At 40.0% G+C, this 27,739-nt stretch overlaps 2 protein-coding genes across 3 annotated transcripts; both read left to right on the top strand.

Annotated features, from left to right (window-relative positions):
- Positions 1-2,451: 2,451 nt before the first annotated feature.
- LOC311089635 lies at positions 2,452-6,249 on the top strand. Of its 2 annotated transcripts, XM_084124501.1 has the most exons (3): positions 2,452-3,505; positions 4,295-4,492; positions 5,364-6,249. In XM_084124501.1, the coding sequence occupies exons 1-3, from the start codon at positions 2,905-2,907 to the stop codon at positions 6,074-6,076; spliced, it is 1,512 nt and encodes a 503-aa protein (XP_083980627.1). In that variant the 5' UTR covers positions 2,452-2,904; the 3' UTR covers positions 6,077-6,249. The 2 variants fall into 2 exon arrangements, with proteins under 2 accessions (XP_083980627.1, XP_083980628.1); XM_084124502.1 differs by lacking the exon at positions 2,452-3,505 and having other exon boundaries at positions 3,569-4,492; positions 5,364-6,224.
- Positions 6,250-8,328: 2,079 nt separating this feature from the next.
- Positions 8,329-27,714, top strand: shkbp1 (SH3KBP1 binding protein 1). Its single transcript, XM_084124500.1, has 18 exons — positions 8,329-8,522; positions 8,782-8,835; positions 9,056-9,101; positions 9,231-9,304; positions 9,421-9,479; positions 9,564-9,644; positions 9,732-9,899; positions 13,792-13,882; positions 13,965-14,155; positions 14,572-14,687; positions 14,811-14,898; positions 15,630-15,746; positions 18,312-18,482; positions 19,925-20,080; positions 20,974-21,070; positions 21,744-21,928; positions 22,936-23,062; positions 24,675-27,714. The coding sequence occupies exons 1-18, from the start codon at positions 8,470-8,472 to the stop codon at positions 25,300-25,302; spliced, it is 2,502 nt and encodes an 833-aa protein (XP_083980626.1). The 5' UTR covers positions 8,329-8,469; the 3' UTR covers positions 25,303-27,714.
- The last annotated feature ends 25 nt before the right edge of the window (positions 27,715-27,739 follow it).

The following is a 27,739-nucleotide window of genomic DNA, read 5'->3' as shown; positions in this document are numbered from 1 at the left end:
TTCTGTGTGTAAACATTTGGAAGACTGTAGTACCTTGTTCCATTAAGGCTAGCTATTTCAAGTCCATTCACAATGTATGTTGACACTGATGTCTTTGGGCTCATCGTTAACAAACATATTTTTGACTTTGTCCCAGTGAGATTAAGCCTACGCATAAGAGCTTCAGAGCAGAATGTGGATGTTGAGCCATTGTCCAGAAATGCGTAGGTCTGAATCATCTTGTTGCCTTTTTGTGCTTTTACCTGAACTGGCAGGATGGAGAGCGCTCCATTGCTACCGGCCCCGGTCTGGCTCCCAAATGTCTGAGCTGACGCAAGCGTATGGTTTACAGCTGGATTAGGTTCATTGGGGTAGATGCCGCTGATGGCCATTGATTTGTCCACTTGTTTGACGTGAATGTGTAAAGCTGTTGGATGGCTCTGTTTGCATTTTTCACAGATTTTACGCTTATCGCAATTTTTGCTCAAATGCCCAGTGTTGAGACACCTTTTTCTCCTTTTTCCTTTGAGAAGTTGATCTTTTCACAATGTTTGTTTTTGGCAAATCGTTGACATTCATCCAGACTGTGATCTTGTAAACAGAGTAAACAATTGATGCTGATGTTGACAAGATGCTGATGCTGATGTGTTGTACTTTGCTAACAGCGCAGACGTTTGTAGCAAAGTTGTCTCGCTTCAACTTAGACTTTGCTGTATACACATCCCTTTTAACCTGCTTTTCTCTTTCAGTAGTTTGAATATCACCAAAAATAGGATCAGACAAGATTTTGACTTGATATTCCACAAAGTGTACAACGTCATTAAAGTTAGGTCTGCGGTTGTGTCTCTCCCGAATATCACATGCAGAACTTCTAAATTTTTCCCTCAATTTAAAAGGAAGTTTCGAAACAATAATTTTGAGTTTGGCAGACATGTCCAGCTCTTTCATGTCCTCTAAATCTGACATTGCATTATTGCATCCACGTAAAAATAATGCATAGTCTGAACTTAAAGTCGGATATGCCAATCCATTTATTAACATAACGAAAAAATGAAACATTTCTTAAATAAAACTTAACTCAAGTCAGTCTCCATGATTACACGCCGTGCCTCACGGTCAAAAACCATGCACCTCGCTGTGCGCCACACCTGCACTAATTAGCCCCTGTCTTAAAGGGGTCGTATAATGGTACATGCACTTTTACAAGTTGATTGTACTGAAATGTGTGTTGGCAGTGCCTGTACACAACCATCATAAAATGATAAAAATCCATCCAGTGTTTTTTTTTAATCTTCTTGTATGTTTTCCCCTGTCTCAAATCAAGCCGTTCAACCGTGTGACGTCACACGGTCGGACGCCCCTCCCACGATTGTTGATTGACAGCAGCGTTTCAACACAGACCCGTTCATAGTCCGCATTGTTGATACGCTGGAGCAGAATGGCGTCTAAGCGATTGTGGTGTTCTGTTCTTGGGTGTAATAACGAACACAGCATCATTTTAATGTTCCTAAATCCGAACCGCTGAAGACGCAGTGGCTGAGTTTTGTTTTCGAAGGGAATATCCCCCACGATCAACGTCAATGCTTTCATGTTTGCGCGAATCATTTCACCAGACTGCTTTATAAACGAGAACATTGAAAAAGGTATTAGCTCCTGTCTGAGTATGTGTTGTTTATGTGCCTAATGACTGTCTCACAGACCAGTAAATCACAGATCAGTAAAATGTTAGTGCTTCAGCCCTGACAATGGTACCTAACACTGCATAGATAACGTTACGCATCAATGACAAGCCTACATTTACCGAAAAAAAGTTTTTCATGACCATTAGCTGTAACTTCAATCTGTCAATGAACTAACATATACATCAGTAAACACATAGCGTTCGTATCTCACTACTCTACCCTGCCAGTGCATACAAATATAGATCAAAGTGACATTACATTAACCAACCATTCAGAAATGTCCTGTTTTCCGACTCCGGTTCAAATTGATACGGTTGCACAGTGTCCTCAGAGACTCCCGCTGCCATTCTTCAAAATATACCCTCATCTGTTGTCAAGGCAACACTCCACGTGTGTTGTGTCAAAACGCCCCACAGAACAGAGGGGCGGGGTGAGCAAAGCTCATTATAATTTAAAGACACATGCACTGAAACGGCGTGCTGAAAACAGAGCTGTTTTTGACCAGGTAAAATGAGTGTTTTCTTACAATACTAATGAGAATTTTTAATTAAAGTATATTACAAACTTTTAATTTAGACCCTAAAGAATCATATTAGCTTGTACAAAAATGGCATTATATGACCCCTTTAAGTAGACTTGTGGCAGAACACAGCGCCAACCCATCCCAATACACAGAATGGCTCCAACACGTAGTGTGATATTTGATTATGTAAAACTGTAAAAATATGATATAGGCCTACAAGTTTCAATAGAAATGACAAAGTATATTTTATTTTACCATAAATGCTTGTCATTCAGCAGTACACTTTATTACATTTATTTATTATTACATATTTTGTATATTATATATTTATTATAACAACCACATTTCAAAGACAATAGAAGTAATTAGGAAATTACATATAAAGTCCCAATTAACAATATTCTTATGGAATATTGCAGTACTTTTTCTAAATGATTTATCCGTGCACATCATAATTATTGTTTTAAATTCATGTTCCTGGTAATCTTGAATCGGAATAACAGCGACTTCTCTTCTCTGATGATGAGGGTGGGGCAACCTGTCACTCACATGAGCTCCACCAATAGCAAACCACAACCATCCAATCAGCCAATCAATTCCCCACAGACAAACTCAAGCCCCGCCCACATTTGCTCTTGTTCCAGAAGCCACCATCACAACATCTGTTTCATGGTGACTTTAAGTCCTTCTTAAGTGTGTCATAACAAGAATTTTTAACTAATGGCAAATTTAAACACATTTTCATGTAATTGCATTAAATTAACAGTGTCCAGAAACATTCAGTTTGCACTTAAGTATATTATTAAATTTACTTTTTATTTTATGTATGCTAATGTGTCATTTGTTCACATATCATTTGTTATTGGTATATATGTGTTGTGCAGGTCAATGGCGAGGATCTCCACTCATATGTGTGTGCTGGTCTTGACCTCGATCCTCCTGGTGTGTGAGATTGTGGTCGGCCGAATCTGCAGGTCCCTCCTGATCGCGGTGGACAGCTTTCACACACTCTACGTCTTCTTACAGTTGTGTCTGTCGGCATTAAAGCATCATCCCAGCTCTCTTCCGTCTGATGAGCATCTCGACAGAAGGAAGCGTCTCGAGCCCTTCGGCGTCCTGATCTCAGCTCTTCTGATGGCGTCTCAGTGTGTGTCCATCAGTCTGGAGATCCTCACACACCTCGTGCAGCCAGAAGCCATTCAACACCCACTCTTGTCTGTTGTGGTCGGAGCAGCCAGTCTGATATTTAATATACTCGCATTGGCCTGGAGATGGAGAAGTGGAGGGATGGATGGAGGTCATTCTCCATCAGAAAGCAAAGGTGTTTTTGATTACATATTTGTGTTGATGACCAGAGATTGAGGAAGTAATCTAGAACATGAGAGGAAAGCTAATACAGGGATTTCTGATGTCTTTCTCAAGATCCCGGTCAGTTTTTCTGTTTGCCGTCCCTTAAACAAAGATGCTTTTAATCATATGATTAAAAGTGAAAATGATCATCCAGGTTAAAGAGACCTGAAACACATCTTTAGCAAGATGCAGTTTCAATATTATCGAGGAAGAAGGTCTTCACTGCAAAACCAAAGTTGGAAAGATGCCAAGATTTTCATGCTAAATGTCTTCATGTTGGCCCTAAATTCACTCAAAATCCAAAACCAAAAGCCCTAAACCACAGAAACCCAATCTGAAAATGCACCTTTTTTTTTTTGTATTCGTCATTGGGTGGGTCTGAATTGTCAAAACATCTCTTAAAATGCTTGCTACGGATGCGAAAAACGCAGGAAATTGAACCCGGTCTGAATTTTTTTAATGACGGAGGCAGTGTGTAAACGTGATTGACACAACGTGAGGTGTTTTTTTGTTTGTTTTTTGACGTGCAAATATTTCGGACTCTATGTGCAAGGACCTTTAGTGGTAGAAATGATCAGTTGTGCAGTGATGAGAATATATTGATAATTTAATTTCACATTTCTTTAGTGATACAGTGATTACAGGATCAGTTCCACTTTCTGTGAGCTGATGTTCGTGCCTCTGTATTGTATTATGATCCATCAGGTCTGCTGTAATGTCTGTGATGATGATGATGATGATGATGATGGTTGTGTTGTAGATGGTCTTCGGGATGACGCACTGATGTTCTGCAACCCTGAAGCTTCCAGTGTTCTGGATCCAGATCGAGGCTCTTCTGAGTCTCCAAACCTCAGCGCCACTAAACCAGTTCCTGAGTCCAGTATCGGTGAAAGACCTGAGGAAATCATTCAGAAACTTCCAGAAGAGCCTCGTCACCCGACCGGCGCCGAACCCACCGGTGAGAGAGAGGAACAACAGCACTGGATCTTATGTCATGCTAGTTTAAGAAGAGATTTGTGTTTTTGAAAGAAGTCTTTTCTGCTCTCCAAGGCTGCATTTATTTAACCAAAATATTGTGAAATATTAAAATTTAAAATAACTGTTTTCTATGTGAATATATAGTAAAGTGTAATTTATTCCTGTGATCAAAGCTGTATTTTCAGCATCATTACTCCAGTCTTCAGTGTCACATGATCCTTCAGAAATCAGCATAATATGATGATTTGATGCTCAAGAAACATTTATGATTATTATCAGTGCTGAATTATATTTTTGTGAAAATGATGTTACATTTAATTTCAGGTTTCTTTGATGAAAAGAAAATAGACAACATCATTTATTTGAAATAGAAACATTTTGTAACATTAAAAATGTATTTACTGTCTCTTCTGATCAAGTTAACGTGTCCTTGCTGAATAAAAGCATTCATTTCTTACCCCAAACTTTTAAATGGTAGTGTATCATGGTTTCCAATACATTTTACGCATCAAAAAAATGTCAACATTGATAATAATCATAAATGTTTCTTGATCATCAAATCATCATATTAGAGTGATTTCTGAAGGATCATGTGACACTGAAGACTGGAGTAATGATGCTGGAAATCCAGCTTTGATCACAGGAATAAATTAAACTTTTACAATATATTCACAAAGAAAACAGCTATTTTAAACTGTAATACTATTTCACAATATTACAGCATTTTTAATCACATAAATGCAGCCTTGATGAGCAGAAAATACTTATTTCAAAAAATGCATTATTCCAAACTTTTTATGATATAATGACCATAATAACACACTATAATTAGTTTGTTTTTAACCTGCCAGTTCCCCGGTGTTCTCCTGAAGTGTCCAGGTTTCGAAGCATCATCCTCAGTGTGATCCAGGATCTGCTGTGTCCACTCCTCGTGCTGTGCACCGGGCTGGTTCTCCGGCTGTCCGAGGCGCACTGTCACCGGCCTCACTCGGACTGTCACCTGCTGGTGTACCTGGACGCGGGCCTCTCCTCGGCCGGGGTGCTGGTGCTGCTCTCCGCGGCCCTGCCGAAGCTCCACCGCTACGGGCTTCTGGTCCTCCAGGCGGTGCCGCGGCACGTGTGCGTCGATCAGGTGCGTCGGTGCGTCAGCGCGGTTCCCGGTGTGTTGTCGGTTCACGAGCTGCACGTGTGGCAAATGTCTGACGCGCTGCTGGTCGCGTCGCTGCACGTGCACTGTCCCGACGCGCTGACCGCGACGGAGTGCGACGATCTCATAGCGAAGATTAAAGAAGTGCTGGGTGTGTTTGGCATCGAGCACTGCACCGTGCAGCCCGAGCTCCTCTCCGGGCCCGGGAGACCCTCCGGCGGGTCAGGCTGCAGTCTGCGCTGCGGGAACGAGTGTGTGGAGAAGCTCTGCTGTTCCCAACAACCGGCGGGTGATGATTCCCACATTCCCGAGGCGCAGAGTCCCGTGTGTGTCCAGGAGAGGAACCCCTGCTCTCCAGCGCCTCAGAGTGAAGAGGAGATGATCAGAGATGTGGTGATTGAGAACACATACCTGTGATTTAACAAGGTTGTTGGTATTTTTGTGAACTTACAGCGTTGTTGTACTGTAAATGATGGAGACTCCAGCAATAAACTTTTAATATATGCAAAAATAGTTGAGTTTATCACTACGGAGGCTCAAGTCAAGTCACCTTTGTTTATAGCGCTTTTTACTATAGAGTGATGAGGGACATTTTTTGCATTTCAGACTTCTGTGACATATTGCGATGTGTAGCCAAAACATTAAATCCACACCCATTTAAAAACCCCAGGATGTGTCCTAATCAAATCAAAAGAGAAAATTCAGATAACACATTCATAAGAGGAATTATAGATATATTAGTGCTCTTCAAGTCGTCTGAGACAATCAGCAGCTTCCTAATGTCGGACAGTGAAAAATCTATGATAAAAGACCACAAATCACCTTGATTCATGTAGAATAGTAAAATCTTCTTAAGTTAGTAATTCTCTTGGTTATGGATGGATAACTGAACATCATCAGACAGATAATACAATATTGTAGTTCAGTTTACTTAAAGGGTAACTCTCGCCAAAATGCAACCTAGGGTATTTTTGTTAATGTACCCGAGGCGAACTTTCGTTTAAAAGCATAATTAGAACTAGAGTCTTCTTAGTGTTTTAAAAATAGCGATTTTTGATGCTATAGTCGTGCCCCATTCACTCCCATTCAAAAGGCAATTTGACCGAAAACGAAAATACGGTCAAACTTAAAAGTTAAAAGTGGCGTTTCCATATGCTTTTAAACTAAAGTTTGCCTCGGGAAGATAAAAAAAAACCCTAGGTTGCATTTTGGCGAGAGTTACCCTTTAACAACAACCACAGCTTTAACAAACTTTAATTCATAAACGTGCTGTTAACTCGTAACAGGCTTTTTCTCCTTCCTGAACTGCCTTAATAAAAGCAAACCGCAGAGGTTCACTCTGGACTCCTACAATTCTGGAAACAAGCAGTCCTTGTCAAGACACCTTCATCGTCTATAACCCTATTGTTCTCTGCACAGCTTTCGTTAAAAATCATTTTAAAATATGTTTCAAATATGATCATCAGGCTTTTGAGGAAGGTTTATTTCTTCATCTCTTAATCATTGTTTTGCATTGCATTATATGTTTTGAAACTACAGAGCTTTGATCATAAAACTAATCATGTAAAAAAAAATATATATATAGCCTATATATATATATTGAGAGATATAGAGTGACGACTGATATTTATATCCATCGCTCTGCTTCGTGTCGTGCCTATAACTCCCTTCAGCTAGCTTACTTAATGTTGCTGCTATACTGTTATAAAGATTCACATTGCAAGCATCAGAACTTCATCTTACTTTTTGGTCATAAATATTAGCATTTGTCATTTTACAGAGTTAAAATGTTTCAATATATTGCATTTTATCAAGTTTAGTATGGGTTTGTATTTTGCATAAATGGATGGCATGTGTTGTTATATAAGAAATCTCCTCATAAACAAAACTGCCCCTTGAAATTAAGCAAGTATTGAAAATAAAATGTAGGCCTACATACAAGTCTCTCACATTCTCAGTTACTATGTAGCTCACGTGACTTTACTTTTGCACCATTTACACTCTTGTGGAGTTTGAAACACTACGCAAAGTAAATGTAATAAATTCCATGCATCATCTTTTGATTCTAATAAATTGCATTTTAATACACCTGCATGCATTCATTTCTTCACGAAGTTCTTTGAAAACACACACACAAAAAAAAAAAAAAAAAAAAAAAAAAGATGTGAAAACCCGAATGCCCAAAGAGCAGTGCTTTGTTTTATTCTGCATGAGAAATGTGATCTGTGAGCAATTGATAACACACATGAACATATAACTCACATACAGAAGAGTGTACTTTTAGACCTGGATGAATATTATTGCCCCTCTGAAGTCATGCAAAAAATTTTGGGGGCAAAAATATAATTCTTTAAAGGAAAGCAGACATAAAATACCATTTTACTGATGCTACAAGTTTGCAAAAGCCGAGAGCCCTTGTTCAGACTCTAGCTGCAAACAAAGTAACTCATGCCATGTAATATTTAGGTTAATATATATATATATATTTTTTTTTAGTTGATCATATATAATTATATTTACTTACATTTTGTTATACCTTTTGTCTCTTCTGTTTATATGCTAATAATAATAAATGTTGCAGATCAGTCTCTTTGAAGGCATTTATGAGGTTTATATTATAAAGTCAATGACTTTTATTTTGAAATGCATACAGCGCCTTTCCACTTCCGCAAGTAATTTGCAACATCCGCTCTTTCGCTGTTTCCTTACAACGGCTAGTACAAGTAAATAGCTTTTACCATGAAGACATTATAAATACCTACTTAGCTGCTAAATATCCAATACAATATGAATGTGTTGCCTTGAAACTGATGATCATGGCGAGGATTGGAGAAATTATTCATCTTAACGTCGGGGGCAAAAGGTTTGTGTACTGAATGAAGCAACTGTATATCCTGCTCGAAACAAGCCACACACACTTCATTAACACACTTAAGAACTGTTAGACACTTTAGTGTAGTCTTCATAACAACTAGGCCTAGTCTGCAGTAGCGTTTCAGCACTATCCCGCTCACAGAGACAGTGATGAACATCTGCACACCCACAGAAGCAGCAGAAAGGCCTGATCTGTAACCCTGAAACCGCTTTTCTTTTTCTGTTTCTGTGTGAATATACAAACTCAGGTTCAGCACCTCCAGACAGACTCTGACGTGGGTTCCGGACTCCTTTTTCTCAAGGTTTGTGTGTCAGATCAAGCTAAAACTGATCAAACCCTTCCTTCCTCTATGAATACTGAGCATGTAAGGGATTTTATAACGTAAATTAGGTTTTATAATAATAACAACTGACCACACTGATTTACTGATTTTTTTATTTTGTCATAGGCCTCATTAGGACAATTAAAAATAATAATGATAATATGACAGCTTTTTTTGATTATTGTTATTTTCTGTCTAGTTTATTAAGTGGACGGATATCAACACTGAAAGATGAGACTGGAGCGGTAAGGTTTATTACTCTCTTCCGTTCATATGCTAATAATAATAATACATGTTGCAGATCAGTCTGTCTTTACAAATATTATTCTGTTTGAGCCATTTAAACGTTTATTATGTAAAATGTGTCTTTTCAGATTTTCATTGACAGAGATCCATCTCTGTTTGCGCCCATTCTCAACTTCCTGCGCACAAAAGAGCTTCACCCCAGGTAAAACATATAGTCTGTATATTTTATAAATGTGTCAGATAGTCTGTTAACGGTGATATGGATTATTTAACACTATGAAATGAAGTCTCTTATTATAGAAACTGTTTTTATGGCAGGTCCATAGAGGTTCACTTATTAATGCACGAGGCAGAGTTCTATGGGATCACGCCGCTGGGTAAGATCAGGCCATCATTCTCATGGTTTTATTCATATGTTTATGAAAGGAAATGAAGGTTAGTGTGTGTGTTTTCGTCCTCAGTGAGAAAGCTGCAGTTGTGTGATGAGTTGGATCGCTCCTCCTGTGGGAACGTGTTGTTTAATGGATACCTGCCGCCTCCAGGTACAGAACACACCAACCCTGAGGTCCTATAACAGGACAGCATCTTTCAGTCGTGAAGACGTGTGTGTGTGTGTGTGTGTGTTACAGTGTACCCAGTGAAGCGCAGGAACAGGCACAGCGTGGCAGGACCCCAGTTCATGGGTGGCCGTTCGGCGCCGGTGGAAAGAGCCCCTGTGAGGAGGAGCAACACAATGCCACCGAACCTGGGCAACTCTGGCATTCTGGGTAAAGCGGTCATCGAGGAGCGAGTGCCAGGTGTTTGTTCTACTGCAACATTCTCCACTTCTCTATTCAATTCTGTTCCACATAACGTTATATTCCCTTCTACTCTGACATGCTTTGTTCTATTCTGTTTACGTTTAGCTATTCTATTTTCTATTCTACTGATTAACTGTGGTCGACTCAGCTCTATTTTGTTCTTTTCCACCTCTGATTTACTCTATTCTGTGGTTTATTCTATTTTATTTTACTTTATTCTGCTCGGTTCAATTCTATTTTGCTCGATTCTACTCATTTCTATTCTGTCATTCTATTTTATTCTATTACTCAGGTTAACTCTACTCACTTTCATTCTATCCTACTAATTTCTATGCATGGTCTATGCTGTTCTGTTTTATTCTATTTTACTTTGTTCTGGCTATTCTTTTTTTAGTCTGTTTTTCTCTTCTCAGTTCAGCTCTTCTCTGATTTGCTCTATTCTATTTGTTTTTATTCTACTCTGAACAGTTTTGTAACATTATACTCAGTTCTTCTCATTTTTATGCTGGTTTAGTTTATTCAATTCTGTTCTATTTCATTCTCCTAATTTCTACTCTGATTTGCTTTATTCTCAACTCATTTCTATTTTACTTTACACATTTCTACTCTTCAGTCCTACATCTCTGGTTTATTCTATTCTATTTTACTCAGTTCTGCTCTAATCAGTTCTATTCCATTATACTCTGTTCTTCTCATTTTTATGCTGGTTTAGTTTATTCAATTCTTTTATATTTCATTCTCCTAATTTCTACTCTGATTTGCTTTATTCTCAACTCATTTCTATTTTACTTTACACATTTCTACTCTTCAGTCCTACATCTCTGGTTTATTCTATTCTATTTTACTCAGTTCTGCTCTAATCAGTTCTATTCCATTATACTCTGTTCTTCTCATTTCTACTATGCTTTATTTTATTCTGTTTTATTCTACTGGTTGGTTCTATTTTACTCTCCAAATTTCTACTCAGATTTGTTCTATTCTATTTTATTGTATTCAGTTCTGTTATATTTTACAAATTTCTACTCAATTAGTCATTCTTATATACTCAGCTCTGGTTTATTCTATTCTTTTTTACTCAAATAATTTGTACCCTAGTTTATTCTACTCTGATTTACTCTACTCATTTGTGGTTTAATCCATTATATTTGACTCATTTACTCATTTAAAGGAACACTCCACCGTTTTTTGAAATAGGGCTTATTCACCTTCTTTCCTACATTTAGATAGGTGGGCAAATGCATTTTTGTCTCAGTGCATGCATTGTTTTAGTTTGACAGGGTCGGCGCTAGCTTAGCTTAGCACAATGAATGGAATCCTTTGTTGCCAGCTAGCATGTCCTGAGTAAAAGTGATAAAAAAATATAAAAAAACCACCTAATTACTTCTTGTGGCCTGCGTATTCACAACGAGTACAAATAGCGATGCAGATTAACACTAGGCGATTTCCTAGGCAGATATTGACTTGGGACTATATTATGGGGAAGCACAGGCGAAGCACGGCTACTTAGGCGAAGCACTGCTACTTGGGCGCAGAGATATCACGCAACACATGAAATCCCACGACTTCCGTCAACATACCAGCGTGAATAGTAGCTTGGTTGTTCATGCTAAACAGGTTGAATTCAACATGAGGTTATACTAGAGGAGGCTATTTGAACCGTAGTCTATATACAGCTTCTCAGTAGGGCTGCACGATATTGGAAAAAAAATTACATTGCGATATTTTTTTCCCAACGATATATATCGCGATATTGCGACCCATCAATCCAGGCTAAAGTCAATAATTACCATTCCATGTTATTAATAATTTCACTAATAAGCAAGCTTCATTACAAGTGACAAAAAGGCCACTTAATATTTTATTCCAGAAACATATTTCTCTCAGAATTCGGTGAACGTACACAGGACCTAACGTTCTTCAGGTTCTAGGACCCGAAAAATTATGTTTTCTGTTCTGATTCAGTGACGCGTTCATGTAAACGGCACCTAGAACCAGCAAAAGTAATGATTAATAGTATGTAAAATATTATAATGAGACATTTTAATTGTTTATTAATAAACAAGTGTTTTCTGTAAAGATGAAGTTGACAATGACTCGCGATCTTCGCAGCAGTAATCGGGAGAAATGCACTTTTCATACAGATTCATTTTTAATTTTTTTTAATGGTTCTTCTGTAGATAATAGTTATTTCTATTTTTTTATTATTATTGTTATTTTTAGGTGTGTGAGGCGAGTAGGCTACCTTTTATGCTGAGTTTCGGTTCATGGATGATAGCTTAATCTCCAGTTCAGGCGCTGGCTGCTATATTTAATTTTTAGGCTATTTATTAAATCCAGGAAATTGGATAATGAAATGCTGATTAAAATTAAGATACAATTAATACAAAACGAAATTCGTTTTAAAGAAAGGCTTTGTGCTTTCTGTTTGAGGTCTCTGTGAAAGTTTTAAAGCAGTCTTTTAGTGCAGCTTTCATAACGGTCGCGTGACGAGTCCGTAATGTCACGTAACATTGTTTTTTCCTCATAAATGCGAACACGAAACGACTTTTTAGCCTACAAAGTAGCCTACCTCTTTTTGGTCAACATCCTCCTTTTTGTAGACGAAATAGGCTAGTCCCAAATAGCGGATTTTGACTTTTTTGCGGCGGATCCTCGTCGCGCATTTTTAGCTATAGGATTGCCAGTGAATGTTGGCTGTGAGCGGTGAGCGCGTTCCTGTCAGATCCTCACTGTGCAGGCACGCGGAACGCGTACGTCACCCCAGCAAAAAGCCATACAACAAACTTGTGTTTACTGTGTGCTACCCTGGTGCTACCGTTCTCTTACAGTATGGGTGCTACTAACGTAACGTTACCCTTCACATCGCATGTTCCGGCGATGTGACTATCGCTCATTCGCACATCGCGATGTCGATGTTAAAACAGAATATCGTTCAGCCCTACTTCTCAGCATCTATCTTACAACCGAATAAAGACACAGATTAACATAAGGAAGAGTAATAAAAGACAACTTACATGTGCACTTTGTTCTGCCTGTGCTTTGAAAATGGATGGGGACGGCCGTATCTTTCAGACTTAGTACCGTCTTTCTGGACCCATATTCCATTTTTTCAAAGTAGTCCTCCGGTGCAAAATGCTCTTCACAAACACGATACTGTTTAATTTTGTAAAGAGGCGTTGAAGTACAGATCTCCAGAGCTGCTAGCCATTTATTTCTCAGTTCCACATTCGATGGAATTCTGTGAAACATTACATTCGTGTATGTCCTTTGCTTGTTCTCACAACCTTTTGCTACGCAGGTAATTATCATGTTTGCTGTAACTATAGCTGTAACTTCTCAAAAAAAACAATCCAAAAGCGAAGACACTCGGTGCAGGTCACGCCGGTATGATGTTCTTCCGTTTTTTTGGCGTGCTGCACACCGGTATGTTGACGGAAGTCGTGGGATTTCATGTGTTGCGTGATATCTCTGCGCCCAAGTAGCCGTGCTTCGCCTGTGCTTCCCCATAATATAGTCCCAAGTCAATATCTGCCTAGGAAATCGCCTAGTGTTAATCTGCATCGCTATTTGTACTCGTTGTGAATACGCATATTACAGAAGAAGTAATTAGGTGGGGTTTTTTTATATTTTTTTTATCACTTTTACTCGGGCCATGCTAGCTGGCAACAAAGGATTCCATTCATTATGCTAAGCTAAGCTAGCGCCGACCCTGTCAAACTAAAACAATGCATGCACTGAGACAAAAATGCATTTGCCCACCTATCTAAATGTATGAAAGAATGTGAATAAGCCCTATTTCAAAAAACAGTGGAGTGTTCCTTTAAGGTGTGCACCGTTAGTTCATATCAGTTTAAAATGCTCATCTCTGTCCTCGTGTGCTCTTGTTCAGGTCCGGTCTCGGATCCAGGCATGGTCAGGATCATATGCGGTCATCATAACTGGATCGCTGTGGGCTATGCCCAGTTTGTGGTCTGTTACAGGTAGGGTTTCTATGTGAACGACACGTCACCAATAGAAATGATTTGGATGCACACATTGAAATACGGCCTCCCTCACGCTCAGGGTTAAAGAGTCCACTGGATGGCAGCAGGTCTTCACCAGCCCTCGACTGGACTGGGTGATTGACAGGGTGGCTCTGAATGCCAAGGTCATGGGCGGGTCACTGGGAGACAACGATAAGATGGTTGCTGTGGCGTCGGGCACTGAGATCATTCTGTGGGCGATCTGCCCTGATGGCAATGGCAATGAAATTGGTATGTTCTTATTTCATTCAGTTATACTTTTTTCCACTCCCTTTCGAGCAATAATTATTAGTGTAAATAATGTATGTGGATATGTGTATCAAAATTGTAATGTGTGTGTGTGTACAGGTACACGTGTATATGTATATATATGTGTATGTGTATAGTTATTATTTGTAATGTATATGTGTGTATGTATTTATATATGCATATGGGAGATAAACTGTGCTATGGTTTTTTTTTTTATATATATATTGTGTTAAAATATATATATATATATATATATATATATATATAATTTTTATTTATTTTTATTGCTAGAAATAAACTTCAATTAAATCAAATAAATGCATATTTTTATTTTATTTTTTGTGTAAATGTTTGTGAAGCAGAGTTCCTGATCTGTGTGTGTGTGTCCTGATCCACAGGTGTGTTCAGCTTGAATGTGCCGGTTGAGGCTTTGTTCTTCGTGGGGAATCAGCTGATTGCCACCAGTCACACGGGTAAAGTGGGAGTCTGGAACGCCGTCACCAAACACTGGCAGGTACGTCGAGCTCCAGGACCGTTCGGGATTCAGTAGATGTTTTCTGCATTTGTTCACATTACGTCTGATGCATCTAAACTAAGGGAAGTGCTCACTTCATGATGTCTTCACCATTCTGTGCAGAACCAGGATGTTGTTCCCATCAACAGTTGTGACACAGCCGGATCTTTCCTCATTTTGGGATGTAATAATGGATCTATTTACTATATAGGTAAAGTGACGATCAAACCGGAATAATCTATTGTTTTTTGTTTATCAAGTTTTGATGCATAATCAGATCAAATAATCAAACACTATTTAAAGGGTTAAAAATGTAAATTGTGTCATTAATTACTCACCGTAATGTTATTCCAAACCCGTAAGACTTTCGTTCATCTTCAGAACACAAATGAAGATAATAATAATACATTTTATTTTATTATGCGCTTTTCTCACACCCGAAGCGCTAACAGAGTAAAAGACCAGAAAACACAAATAATACAACTAACAATATAAAACAAGATCATATAAAACAAGGCCATGCCCTGATTAGCATCTTACACATAGATATGTTAAATGAAATCTGAGAGGTTTCTGTCCCTCCACTGACAGTCCATTATTTGTAATAAATAAATCCATATGAATTATGACGGTTCAATTCAAGCCTTCTGAAGAGACACGATCGCTTTATATGATTAACATGTTTAATTTAGGCTTTTATTCACATGTAATCATTAATAAAGGCATTTCTACAGGGTTATAAAATATAAAAAATATAAACAGTTTATTGTTGAATGTGAAGCTAAAACAGTAATATTGTGATGTACTGGATGCCGTTAGCTTGATTTATACTTGCTTAAGCTGTCGTTTATTGGGATACATTAAAGAATAGCATCCAGCTCTACTGTCACTGTGTGTTCATGATCACGCTGATCACTGACATCATCATCCGTCATCTTTCAGATGTCCAGAAGTTTCCGCTGCGGATGAAGGATAATGATTTGCTGGTGACTGAGTTGTACCGAGATCCCACTGAAGATGCTATAACTGCTCTGAGTGTCTACCTGACGCCCAAAACAAGTAACACACCAGCCTCAGCTATCCTCACACACACTCACACAGACACACACACACACACACACACACACACACACCAGCCTCAGATATACACACACACACTCACACACACACACACCAGCCTCAGCTATCCTCACACACACTCACACACACACACGCGCGCACACACACGCACACACACACACACACACACACCAGCCTCAGATATACACACACACACTCACACACGCACACACACACACCAGCCTCAGATATCCACACACACTCACACACACACCAGCCTCAGCTATCCTCACACACACGCACACACACACACCAGCCTCAGCTATCCTCACACACACTCACACACGCGCACACACACACACCAGCCTCAGATATACACACACACACAAACACGCACACACACACCAGCCTCAGATATCCACACACACTCACACACACACCAGCCTCAGATATCCACACTCACACTCACACTCACACACTCACACACACACACGCACGCACACACACGCACACACACCAGCCTCAGATCTCCACACACACACGCACGCACGCGCGCACACACACACACACACACCAGCCTCAGCTATCCTCACACACACGCACACACACACCAGCCTCAGATCTCCACACACACACGCACGCACGCGCGCACACACACACACACACACACACCAGCCTCAGATATCCACATACACACACACACACGCACGCACGCGCGCACACACACACACCAGCCTCAGCTATCCTCACACACACTCACACACGCACACACACACACCAGCCTCAGATATCCACACACACTCACACACACACCAGCCTCAGCTATCCTCACACACTCACACACGCACACACACACACACGCACACACACACCAGCCTCAGATATCCACACACACTCACACACACACCAGCCTCAGATATCCTCACTCACACTCACACTCACACACACACGCACGCACACACACCAGCCTCAGATCTCCACACACACACACACACACACACGCGCACACACACACACACACACACACACACACACACACACACACACATACCAGCCTCAGATATCCACATACACATACGCACACACACCAGCCTCAGATATCCACACACACACACACGCACACACACCAGCCTCAGATATCCACACACACGCACACACACCAGCCTCAGATATCCACACACACGCACACACCAGCCTCAGATATCCACACACGCACACACACCAGCCTCAGATATCCACACACACGCACTCACACCAGCCTCAGATATCCACACACACACACACACGCACACACACCAGCCTCAGATATCCACACACACACACACCAGCCTCAGATATCCACACACACACGCGCACACACCAGCCTCAGATATCCACACACACATACACACTCTCACACACACACCAGCCTCAGATATCCACACGCACACACACCAGCCTCAGATATCCACACACACGCGCGCACACACCAGCCTCAGATATCCACACACACATACACACTCTCACACACACCAGCCTCAGATATCCACACGCACACACACCAGCCTCAGATATCCACACACACATACACACTCACACCAGCCTCAGATATCCACACGCACACACACACTCTCTCACACACCAGCCTCAGATATCCACACACACTCTCTCACACACACACCAGCCTCAGATATCCACACACACACACACACACACTCTCACACACACATCAGCCTCAGATATCCACACACACATACACACTCTCACACACACACCAGCCTCAGATATCCACACGCACACACACCAGCCTCAGATATCCACACACACGCGCGCACACACCAGCCTCAGATATCCACACACACATACACACTCTCACACACACACCAGCCTCAGATATCCACACGCACACACCAGCCTCAGATATCCACACACACATACACACTCTCACACACACACCAGCCTCAGATATCCACACGCACACACACCAGCCTCAGATATCCACACACACTCTCTCACACACACACCAGCCTCAGATATCCACACACACTCTCTCACACACACACCAGCCTCAGATATCCACACACACACACACACACTCTCACACACACATCAGCCTCAGATATCCTCACACACACACACCAGCCTCAGATATCCTCACACACACACACACACACACACACACACACACACACACACACACACACACACCAGCCTCAGAGGCCCGTTCACACCAAGTTGATAGGTATATTAGCGTCCACACCAGTTTTGTCGTCTGCCGCTTTAAATGCTCGAGCTCTTTAAAGCCAGATGGATTCTGATTGGCTGTCAACGTTTTTATCTGGGAATTATCGTTATAGTTGTGCTGTGGACTCTGCTATTCTTTTATATTTAGAACGATTTGTAGAACTATCTTTATCATTGTAGTTAAGTGTACTAAAGTGATTTCATTAATACTATATTATCTGCAAGAACAGTTTTTTTTAGATATAAACTTTTAAGATTTGAAGCACAAGCACATTCAGCACAATTAAGCACACTTCTTCTTCACAGTGCTGTTTCATGTGTGTGCTGAATGTGTGTGTTCAGGTGACAGCGGGAACTGGATCGAGATCGCGTACGGCACCAGTTCAGGCTCAGTGCGTGTCATAGTCCAGCATCCGGAGACGGTGGGATCCGGTCCACAGCTCTTCCAGACCTTCTCCGTTCACCGCAGTCCTGTCACCAAGATCATGCTGTCTGAGAAACACCTCATCTCTGGTGAGGAGGCCATGCCTCGATCATGACCCTGGACCACAGAACCAGTCACGAGTCACACGGGTTTATCTGTGGCAATAGCCAACAATACAGTGTATGGGTCAAAATTATTGATTTTCTTTTATGCCAAAAATCATTAGGATATTAAGGCGAGACAAAGGAAAACTCAGAACTTCACAAAAATTGATGAGCATATGTGTCAGAACATGGTGAGGAAGCATGGAGAGTTTCATGGAGATCGGACCATAGGTGGCGCTATAACTGGCAAAAAGCCTTCATTCTTATTAGGGGTTCAAGCATGTAATGAAATATGTGGTTTTTAAAGCGCCATCTATGGTCCGATCTCCATAAAATGTTAGCCACCCAAATGCAAAAGTTCAACTTTTTTTCTATAATTATTGATCTAGAGAGTCCAGACACTCTGACTGGTTTGGTTCCGATCGGGTGAAAACCCAGGGACTAGTTCGCAAAAGTAGGTTTTGGACAAAATTCGACATAGCAGAAAATTTTTCTAAATCGAAATTGGAGATACACATTTTGTCCGCCTTGAATCACCAGGGATCACAGTGGTGTACGACACTAGAGTCTAGGACAAACGGTCTAAGAGTTATGAGCGACTTTTGGTTCCTGTAGCGCCACCTATGGGCCAATCGGAGTCATACTCTGATAGGTTCTCCCCAAATTGAGGCCTACCATCTGGCCAGGTTTCAAGTCTCTAGGCCTTACGGTTTGTCCTGCACGATGCGTTTTACAAATCCTTACAATTACAATAGGGTTTCAGCACTTCATGCTTGAACCCCTAATAAGAATGAAGGCTTTTTGCCAGTTATAGCGCCACCTATTGTCCGATCTCCATGAAACTCTGCATGCCTCCTCACCGTGTTCTGACACATATGCTCGTCAATTTTTGTGAAGGTCTGAGTTTTCCTTTGGGATTTATAGGCTTTTGAGTGTATTTTGCCACGCCCCTTTTCTAAATGACCCTGTTACAGCCACCCAAATGCCAAAGTTCAACTTTTTTTTGATAATTATTGATCTAGAGAGTCCAGAGAATTGTCCTAGACTGGTTTGGTTCCGATCGGGCGAAAAACCAGGGACTAGTTCGCAAAAGTAGGTTTTGGACAAAATTCGACATAACAGAAAATTTATAAGAATAGCCATTCTGTCCGACTTGAGCCAAGGATTCCAACGATATAAGACACTTGATCCTGGGACAAACGGTCTAAGAGTTATGAGCGACTTTTGGTTGCTGTAGTGCCACCTATGGGCCAATCGGGGTCATACTCTGATAGGTTCTCCCCAAATTGAGGCCTACCATCTGGCCAGGTTTCAAGTCTCTAGGCCTTACGGTTTGGCCTGCACGATGCGTTTTACAAATCCTTACAATTACAATAGGGTTTCAGCACTTCATGCTTGAACCCCTAAATATGTCTTCCTCCATGCAGTGTGTGCAGACAACAATCACGTGCGGACGTGGACGGTGACGCGCTTCCGAGGCATGATCTCCACCCAGCCTGGCTCCACTCCTCTCACCTCCTTCAAGATCCTCTCACTGGACGACATCGACGGCCATGGAGGCTGCGCTGCTGGGACTGAAATCGGTACGATGAAGTGACCATTCTCAAACGGCCTCATTCCTTTAGGACCAAACGTGTGGAATAATTAAGATCTTTCAGGAGAAGTTTCTTATGCTCACCAAGGCTGGATTTATTTGATTATTTCATATAATTTAGAACAACTGTTTTATATTGTGATGTATAGTGAAATGTAATTTATTCCTGTGATCAAAGCTGCATTTTCTCCAGTCTTCAGTGTCACATGATCCTTCAGAAATCATTCTAATATGATGATTTGCTTCTCAGTTATCAATTATGATCAGTACTCGATTATTAATAATGGTTCTTATTATTATCAATGTTACAAACCGGTTTTGCATTTTTTTTTTTATATATATATATAGAATAGAAAGTTGCATGAACGGCATCTATTTAATAACACAAAATCCTCTGTAACATTAAAATCTTTACTGTCACTTTTGATCTATTTAATGTGTCCCTGCTGAATAAAAGTGTTCATTTCCTATACAAAACATCTTATATCAAACTTTTAAATTGTATAGTGCATCACAGTTCATACAAATATGAAGCAGAAACTGTTTTCAACATTGATAATAATCATAAATGTTTCTTGATCATCAAATCATCATTAGAGTGATTTCTGAAGGATCATGTGACACTGAAGACTGGAGTAATGATGCTGAACATTCAGCTTTGATCACAGGAATAAATTACACTTTACAATATATTAAAATAACTAATATAAAACGAATTCCCACTATTATTGATTTCTCTATTTTTGATCAAGTAAATGCAGTCTTGGTGAGCAGAAGACACTTTCAAAGACGTATTATTCCCAGATGTTGACTGGTAGTGATGTGTATTTATGTGCTGCACTGGTCATGGGTCAGATGTGTGCCTGCCGCTTGTTCCTGCAGGGCCGTACGGGGAGCGCGACGAGCAGCAGGTGTTCATCCAGCGTGTGGTTCCTGACACTGATAAACTCTACGTAAGGCTCTCCTCCAATGGGAAGAGGTCAGTGTAATATAACCACCATTAAACTGTTGTTCTACACAAACTACCGGTACGTGTCGATCTCCGAATGCAATGTAATGAACCGACTCCCTATGAGGAAATGTCATGAACTTGTAATCTCAATGAAAAGCATGATTTTTAGATTAAAAAATATCTGTGAATTTATATGGAAACAAGCTTTAGGAGCATCTTACGTTGCATTCGGAGATCGACTACTTTTGACTGACAAAATTCCAGCCACCGGAAACACAAACTGATAAAGTGAGTCATACAAAACCTTTCTCTTTAGTGAACTCTGTGTACACACACACTGTTCTCAATGCTGGAGTTCATGTGTAGAGCCCCTGGTGACACTTCCAGCACAGTTTCATGTTGTGTCGAGCCTTCTTAGTGTTTTAAAAATAGCGATTTTTGATGCTATCATAGTCGTGCCCCAAACACTCCCATTCAAAAGGCAATTTGACCGAAAACGAAAATACGGTCAAACTTAAAAGTGGCGTTTCCATCCTAATTATGCTTTTACACGAAAGTTTGCCTCGGGTAGATTCACAAAAAGAGCCTAGATTCGATTTTGGCGAGAGTTACGCTTTAAATGAACTGATTAGAAAACATCCTTGGACTGCATATTGAGCAACACTTGTGGGAGGTGCTAAACGTGATCTCCCCTTTGAAGGGTGTGTGAGGTGCGCTCAGTTGACGGGACGTCCATCACAGCGTTTGTGGTGCATGAGTGTGAGGGATCGAGTCGCATCGGCTCCAGGCCCCGTCGGTATCTCTTCAGCGGACACAGCAACGGCAGCATCCAGATGTGGGACCTCACCACGGCAATGGAGATCGCAGGGAAAGTGGATATCAAAGGTGAGCATGGGAGCGTTAATGGACATCCAGCCGGTTGTTATCTCAGAATAAACCCTGACAGGGTGATCCACGGGGTCTTCATCAGCCTTCTGAGATCTCTCACACACACACACACACACACACACACACACACACACACACACACACACACACACACACACACACACACCTGAAGGGGTTTATTCTGAGAACACACACACACAAACACACACACACACACACACACACCTGAAGGGGTTTATTCTGAGAACACACACACACAAACACACACACACACACACACACACCTGAAGGGGTTTATTCTGAGATCTCACACACACACACACACACACACACACCTGAAGGGGTTTATTCTGAGATCACACACACACACACACACACACCCACACCTGAAGGGGTTTATTCTGAGAACACACACACACAAACACAAACACAAACACACACACACACACACACACACACACACCTGAAGGGGTTTATTCTGAGATAACAACCGGCTGGATGTACACTATCACGCATAATTATGGAGATCAGAGATAATGATTTCAGATTAAACTGTTTTAAAATCGTTCCTGTTTGTATCTTATAATCCAACAGTGAACAAAACAATAGTCATAAAATGGCCGCCGCTGCGTTTGTATGAAACGAGAGAGAGCGAGTCCATGATACTGCATGGCATAATTAAATAACTGTACACAAAATATTGATTCGACTGAGTTTGAATATTTTATTAGCTCACCAAAAGCAAAACTTCCATGAAGTAAACCCGTTCCTAGCGAGTGTGTAGCGAGTGTGTAGCGAGTGTGTAGCGAGTGTGTAGCGCTGCTGACTCCAGTGACCCGGATGAGCCTGTGCTTCTGTTCTCAGCGGCTGTTATAGAGGAATAACACACCGCTGGATGGAGCGACTGACCAATCAGAATCAAGTGTTCCACAGAGCCTGTAATAATGAATGTGAAATGCAGTGTATGTGCTGTAATCATAAGTGTGTGTTTGTGTGTGTTGAAGCTCTGGGCGGTCCCACTGAAGAGGAGCTTCTGGAGCTTCTGGACCAGTGTGATCTGGCTCTGACCCGAACGCCAGACATGAGTCCCGCAGCCTCTCTCACACACTCCTCTCGCAACTCTATGTGCAGGTACACACACACACACACACCTTCCCACACTTACTGACATTCTTCAAAATGTCTTCCTTTGTGAAATTCATACATGTTTGAAACAACTTGAGGATGAGAAAATGATGACAGAACTTTCATTTTTAAGTGAGCTAACCATTTAATTTATACTTACATTTTTCATTCTTATTCTGTATTCTGTTAAATTTAAAGGATTTTTGTAGAGTTAGGGGAACTAACCTAAACATTAAAAATGTGCAAATGTTTTGTTTTATTCATCAGTATTTTACATACTGGTATTTTACTCTGAATGTAATAATAGAATGCAACTTATCTGGGGTTTTCTCTCTCTCCAACAATGCAGTTTTGACTCGTTGCAACTTATATTCAGGTGTGACTTTTTCCCAGATTATAGGGTATATTATAATTCAGGGTTTCTGCGGGTGTTAAAAAGGTCTTAAATAAGAGCAGAATGTCATTAAATGGCATTAAATGTTGCATAGATTGCAAATAAAAATATATCTTCCTCAGTATTTTTGTCCTGTTTTCCAATACAACTTTAAATCAAGATACTTTTTTAGATTTTTAGAAATAGATGTTTGATATTAATAGATTTTTGATATTTGATAGATATTTGTTCTTGTTTTAATCATAAACGTGCTTCATTTTGATCAATTAAGCATAAAACAAGACTTCATATTTTATCTCCAGTAAATGTGTATTGATTTCAGAATCTTTAGAAATTTGCACTGGGAAACACACTGGAGGATGGAAAACATTTTTCTGCTGAGTGATCAGAGTAAAAGTTATTTCCATATTCTGTTGGTTGTGAATAGAGTGATTCAAGCTGCTAGTTTGTAAAATGAGTGAATGCATATCTGTAGGAAGTTGTATTTTCAAACTCTGCCGGAGAAACACATTGAGATGTAGTAGCAACTCTTCAGAGAACATATTGATGTAATTGTTGCCTTCAATTATTCCTTGCCTTTTCTTTACTTAGTCTTAAAAGGGTCTTTAAAAAGTCTTAAATTTACCTTCATAAAACCTGCAGAAACAATTGAACAATTTTACACAGAGTGAAGTTCTATTATTAAACGTGTATATTCTCTGCATGTCCTGTATGTCAAGTCAGCTTTATTTATATAGCGCTTTTTACTTTGTTTTAAAGCAGCTTTACAGAGATAACAGGAAAATAATGCAACAAAGTTTGTTTCCAGAAGAAAATAGCGTCACAGTCACGCTTAAGTTCAGTGATGGTTCATTTTTGTTGTAAAAGAGTTATTAATTTAGTTAATTTATAAGCCGCTCTGGAGAAAACCGTGATGTCATCGTCCAGCTCAGTTCAGTTCTCATATAATGGTGTCAATGCAATAGATCAATAATACTGTTGAATATTAAGTGTCCCCAAATAAGCAAGCATGTGGATACAGTTAGGGTATTTTAATTTTTTGTTGTAAATTATACGATAATCATTCGTTTTTGCTTCCAAAGTCTATGCATTTAATAATATTTGCTGTAGAATTACTTAAAATATCCCATTAGATCTATTACAGTTTTTTAAGGAACTTTCCATTAACCAATGAACCGTTTATAATGCCGGCATCAGTAATATACCTCTCTGTGTTTCCCACAGCCTCCAGTCTCAGTTAAGTGAAAGCACTCGAGCTGGCGCTGGTTTCCGGGGTCCGATTCCTCTTTCCGGCAGTCTTCCTCGTCAGGTCCCTCTGGTTCCCTTCAGTAAACCCCGCGAGCTGCCGGCCCACCTCGGCCTCAGCCAGTCCTCTCTGGCCAGCAGCGCCAGCAGCAGCCCTCATCCGGGCCGGGACCGGGACGGCCTCGGCGCCATCCGGAGAGGCAGCTTCGTGGAGCGCTGTCAGGAACGAGCCAAGTGCTCGGACGTGGGCGGCCTGGACCCGGGGAGGCGGAGCTTAGCGGCGTGCAGCGAGCTCGAGGCTCGGCTCGGACTCAGAATACCGTCGTCGTTCTCAGCCCTGCCAGCGCCATGTTTATCCTCAACACCACCATCATCATCATCTTCATCATCATCAGCTCCATGCATGAGAAGACCAGCTCCTGCGGCACCAAACGCGTCTCCTTCATCCCTCAGTCCAGTTAGATCACAAACGCCCACGTCTCCCAGGCGACCTCTGACCTCTCCGACCAGCGAGAGCCCGTCCAATGAGAACGCACCCGGGCCAGAAAGCCCCGCCTCTCCTCCTTCCACCAGCCCTAAACCTCACATGAATGAAACCAGCTTCTGAGAGGGAGATGTATTATACTTCACAAAATATCAGTATCACAGGGTGCCTTATAATATTTAATGTGGAGTTATGAGATTATGTATATCGCATGTAAATGAGGGGAATATTCACATTCCGTAACTTTTTCTTTTGAACAAAGAAACATGGAAGTGATTTATATTTACTCCTGACACTTTTTGGTCATGTTAATGTGAAGGCAGGATTGTTTAATCTTGTTATACAAAAATGGACTAGCTTTAAAGCTGATTATGTTTTTGCGTGAGTATGTACTTCCCAAGCGTAATATGCGAAGACAACTGAAAATCACTGAAACGTAGGAACACTGTGGCTCTAGAGCTCTCAAAACATTGGCCCGTTTCCTTGAGCATCAGCAACACTGGCTCAACCAATCGAGTGAGTTTGGGGGCGGGACTGTGTGTTTAGCCAGCCAATGGCAGATCAGGGGTGTGTCTATTCAGCCTCTGAATTATTGATTGCTTTATCAGTTCCATCTGGTGATTACACACTTCAGCTTCTCAAGGCTTTGTTGTTTAGTACGTCATGCTGGTTAGTTGAGCTCTGGTTAATATTACAGCATGAGCTCTCAAATATCTTATTTTGTTATATCAAATATAATATAACGCAAATATCTGTGAACATTGTTCAGATTAACAGGGTTATTCAATTGTGCTCGACTGCTAATTTTGTTTTTAATAGTCAGTGCTAATACTGATATCTATAGAGCAGGGTGGACATATATATATATATATATATATATATATATATATATATATATATATATATATATATATATATATATATATATTTAGTGGTGGCAAATAAGATGTACAAAACATAGATGAATTTAAATGAATACTTATTTTATGTAATACTTACTCAAAATTCACTAAAAGTATCTGTAAACAAAAAAGTCCCACTGGTCAAATTTGGAACAGACACTATATTGTCTAATGACGATAATCATAAAATATCAAACAATTTGTTGATGTCTGGAATAAGTAGTTCTTCTAAAAAAAAATTATATATACATATTTATTTGAATATGTAAAAACAATAGTAACACTTTACAATGAGGTTTCATTTGTTAACTAACAAACTAACAATGAGCAAAACATTTGTACAGTATTTATTCATCTTTGTTAATAGTTCATATAAATACAGTTGTTTGTTCATGTTTGTTAGTTACCAGTGCATTGACTAATGTTAACAAACACAACTTTTGATTTCAATTAGGGCTGCACAATATATCGAAATATCGCAAATGTGTGTATCGTGATATGCATATCGCAACCGCTTACAATAACATGAACTAAAGACGAAGAGAAAATCACTTTTGTAGCTTTAATAAGAATCAGGATATATTCAATTCATACAGTGAAAACTAAGCAGTTTTTTATTTTTACATTTGATTATTGAGTTTCTGTTGTTTAATAACCCTAATGTAGGATAACCTGAACCCCGAGGTTTACACTGATGTTAAAATAACAATAATGTTTTCTTGTCACATAAAGACTGTGAAACACGTATGTAGGTTATATAATTTAAAATATATTTTAAAGATAATTTAAGTTTATTTTACACACTTTAAGCATTATCATATTGAATATCGATGAGTCATCGCATATCACAATTTTCTTCAATATCATGCAGCCCTAATTTCAACAATGTATTAGTAAATGTTGAAATTAATATTAATTTATATTAATAAATGCTGTAGAAGTATTGTTCATTCTTAATTAATTTTAACTAAAGTAGTGAACAAATGAAACCTTATTGTAAAGTGTTACCACAAAAATGCATTTATGTCAATAACTAACAAAACCATGTGTAAGCCAGTGTAGACGTGAGTTAATGAGGACAGTAATATAATATATATTCATATATATTTTCAGCAAACATTCAGTGCAATTCCCACCAGTCCGACTCTTGATCCAGTAGATCTGGCAGCTTGTGTCACACCGGAGAGTGTGTTCTGGGTGAATGTGAACAGTCTTCACTGCTGTATAGGCTCAGTCTGCCTATGAAATGGGCTGTTACTATAGTAAAATCCTCAATTACTCCTTAAAGTCGGCTTGAATTTGATTGTGGCCGAATATGAACCTCAAACATGCAGAAAGCTGCAGTCCTGAATGATCAGTGTTCATATTATCAGATTTTTTTTTTTTGTTAAAAACCTTAAAACCTAAAAAAAAAATATATTTTACCCCATTTATGGTTATGCTTGAAAATGTGGTATCAATGCCAGATATAATTCTGCTATAGTTGTGATCTGTAAACTGAATGGTGATGATTGTGACACTCGGACGCTGTGAATTCAACGAATCTTGTTGTGTTGAACATGAACCATTTGATAAGTTATTATTTTTTTACTGTATTCCTTCTAGAACACTGAATAAAACTCTTTTTATGTTATTGTGTTATTGTATGTGAATGCATT

The sequence above is a fragment of the Abramis brama genome (genome assembly GCF_963993115.1).
Source record: "Abramis brama genome assembly, chromosome: 9".
Lineage (NCBI taxonomy): Eukaryota > Metazoa > Chordata > Actinopteri > Cypriniformes > Leuciscidae > Abramis > Abramis brama.
The sequence above is the reverse complement of the archived record's forward strand: the minus strand, read 5'-3'. Positions and strand labels throughout refer to the sequence as shown.

Bases quoted from the DNA above. Each gene is read 5' to 3' on its own strand.
- LOC311089635 (XM_084124501.1), top strand. From the start codon at position 2,905: ATGGCAAATTTAAACACATTTTCATGTAATTGCATTAAATTAACAGTG. The intron at 3,506-4,294 runs GTGTTTTTGATT...GTTGTGTTGTAG, and splicing joins TTCTCCATCAGAAAGCAAAG to ATGGTCTTCGGGATGACGCA. The intron at 4,493-5,363 runs GTGAGAGAGAGG...TTAACCTGCCAG, and splicing joins GACCGGCGCCGAACCCACCG to TTCCCCGGTGTTCTCCTGAA.
- shkbp1 (XM_084124500.1), top strand. From the start codon at position 8,470: ATGATCATGGCGAGGATTGGAGAAATTATTCATCTTAACGTCGGGGGC. The intron at 9,645-9,731 runs GTACAGAACACA...TGTGTGTTACAG, and splicing joins TGGATACCTGCCGCCTCCAG to TGTACCCAGTGAAGCGCAGG. The intron at 13,883-13,964 runs GTAGGGTTTCTA...CCTCACGCTCAG, and splicing joins CAGTTTGTGGTCTGTTACAG to GGTTAAAGAGTCCACTGGAT.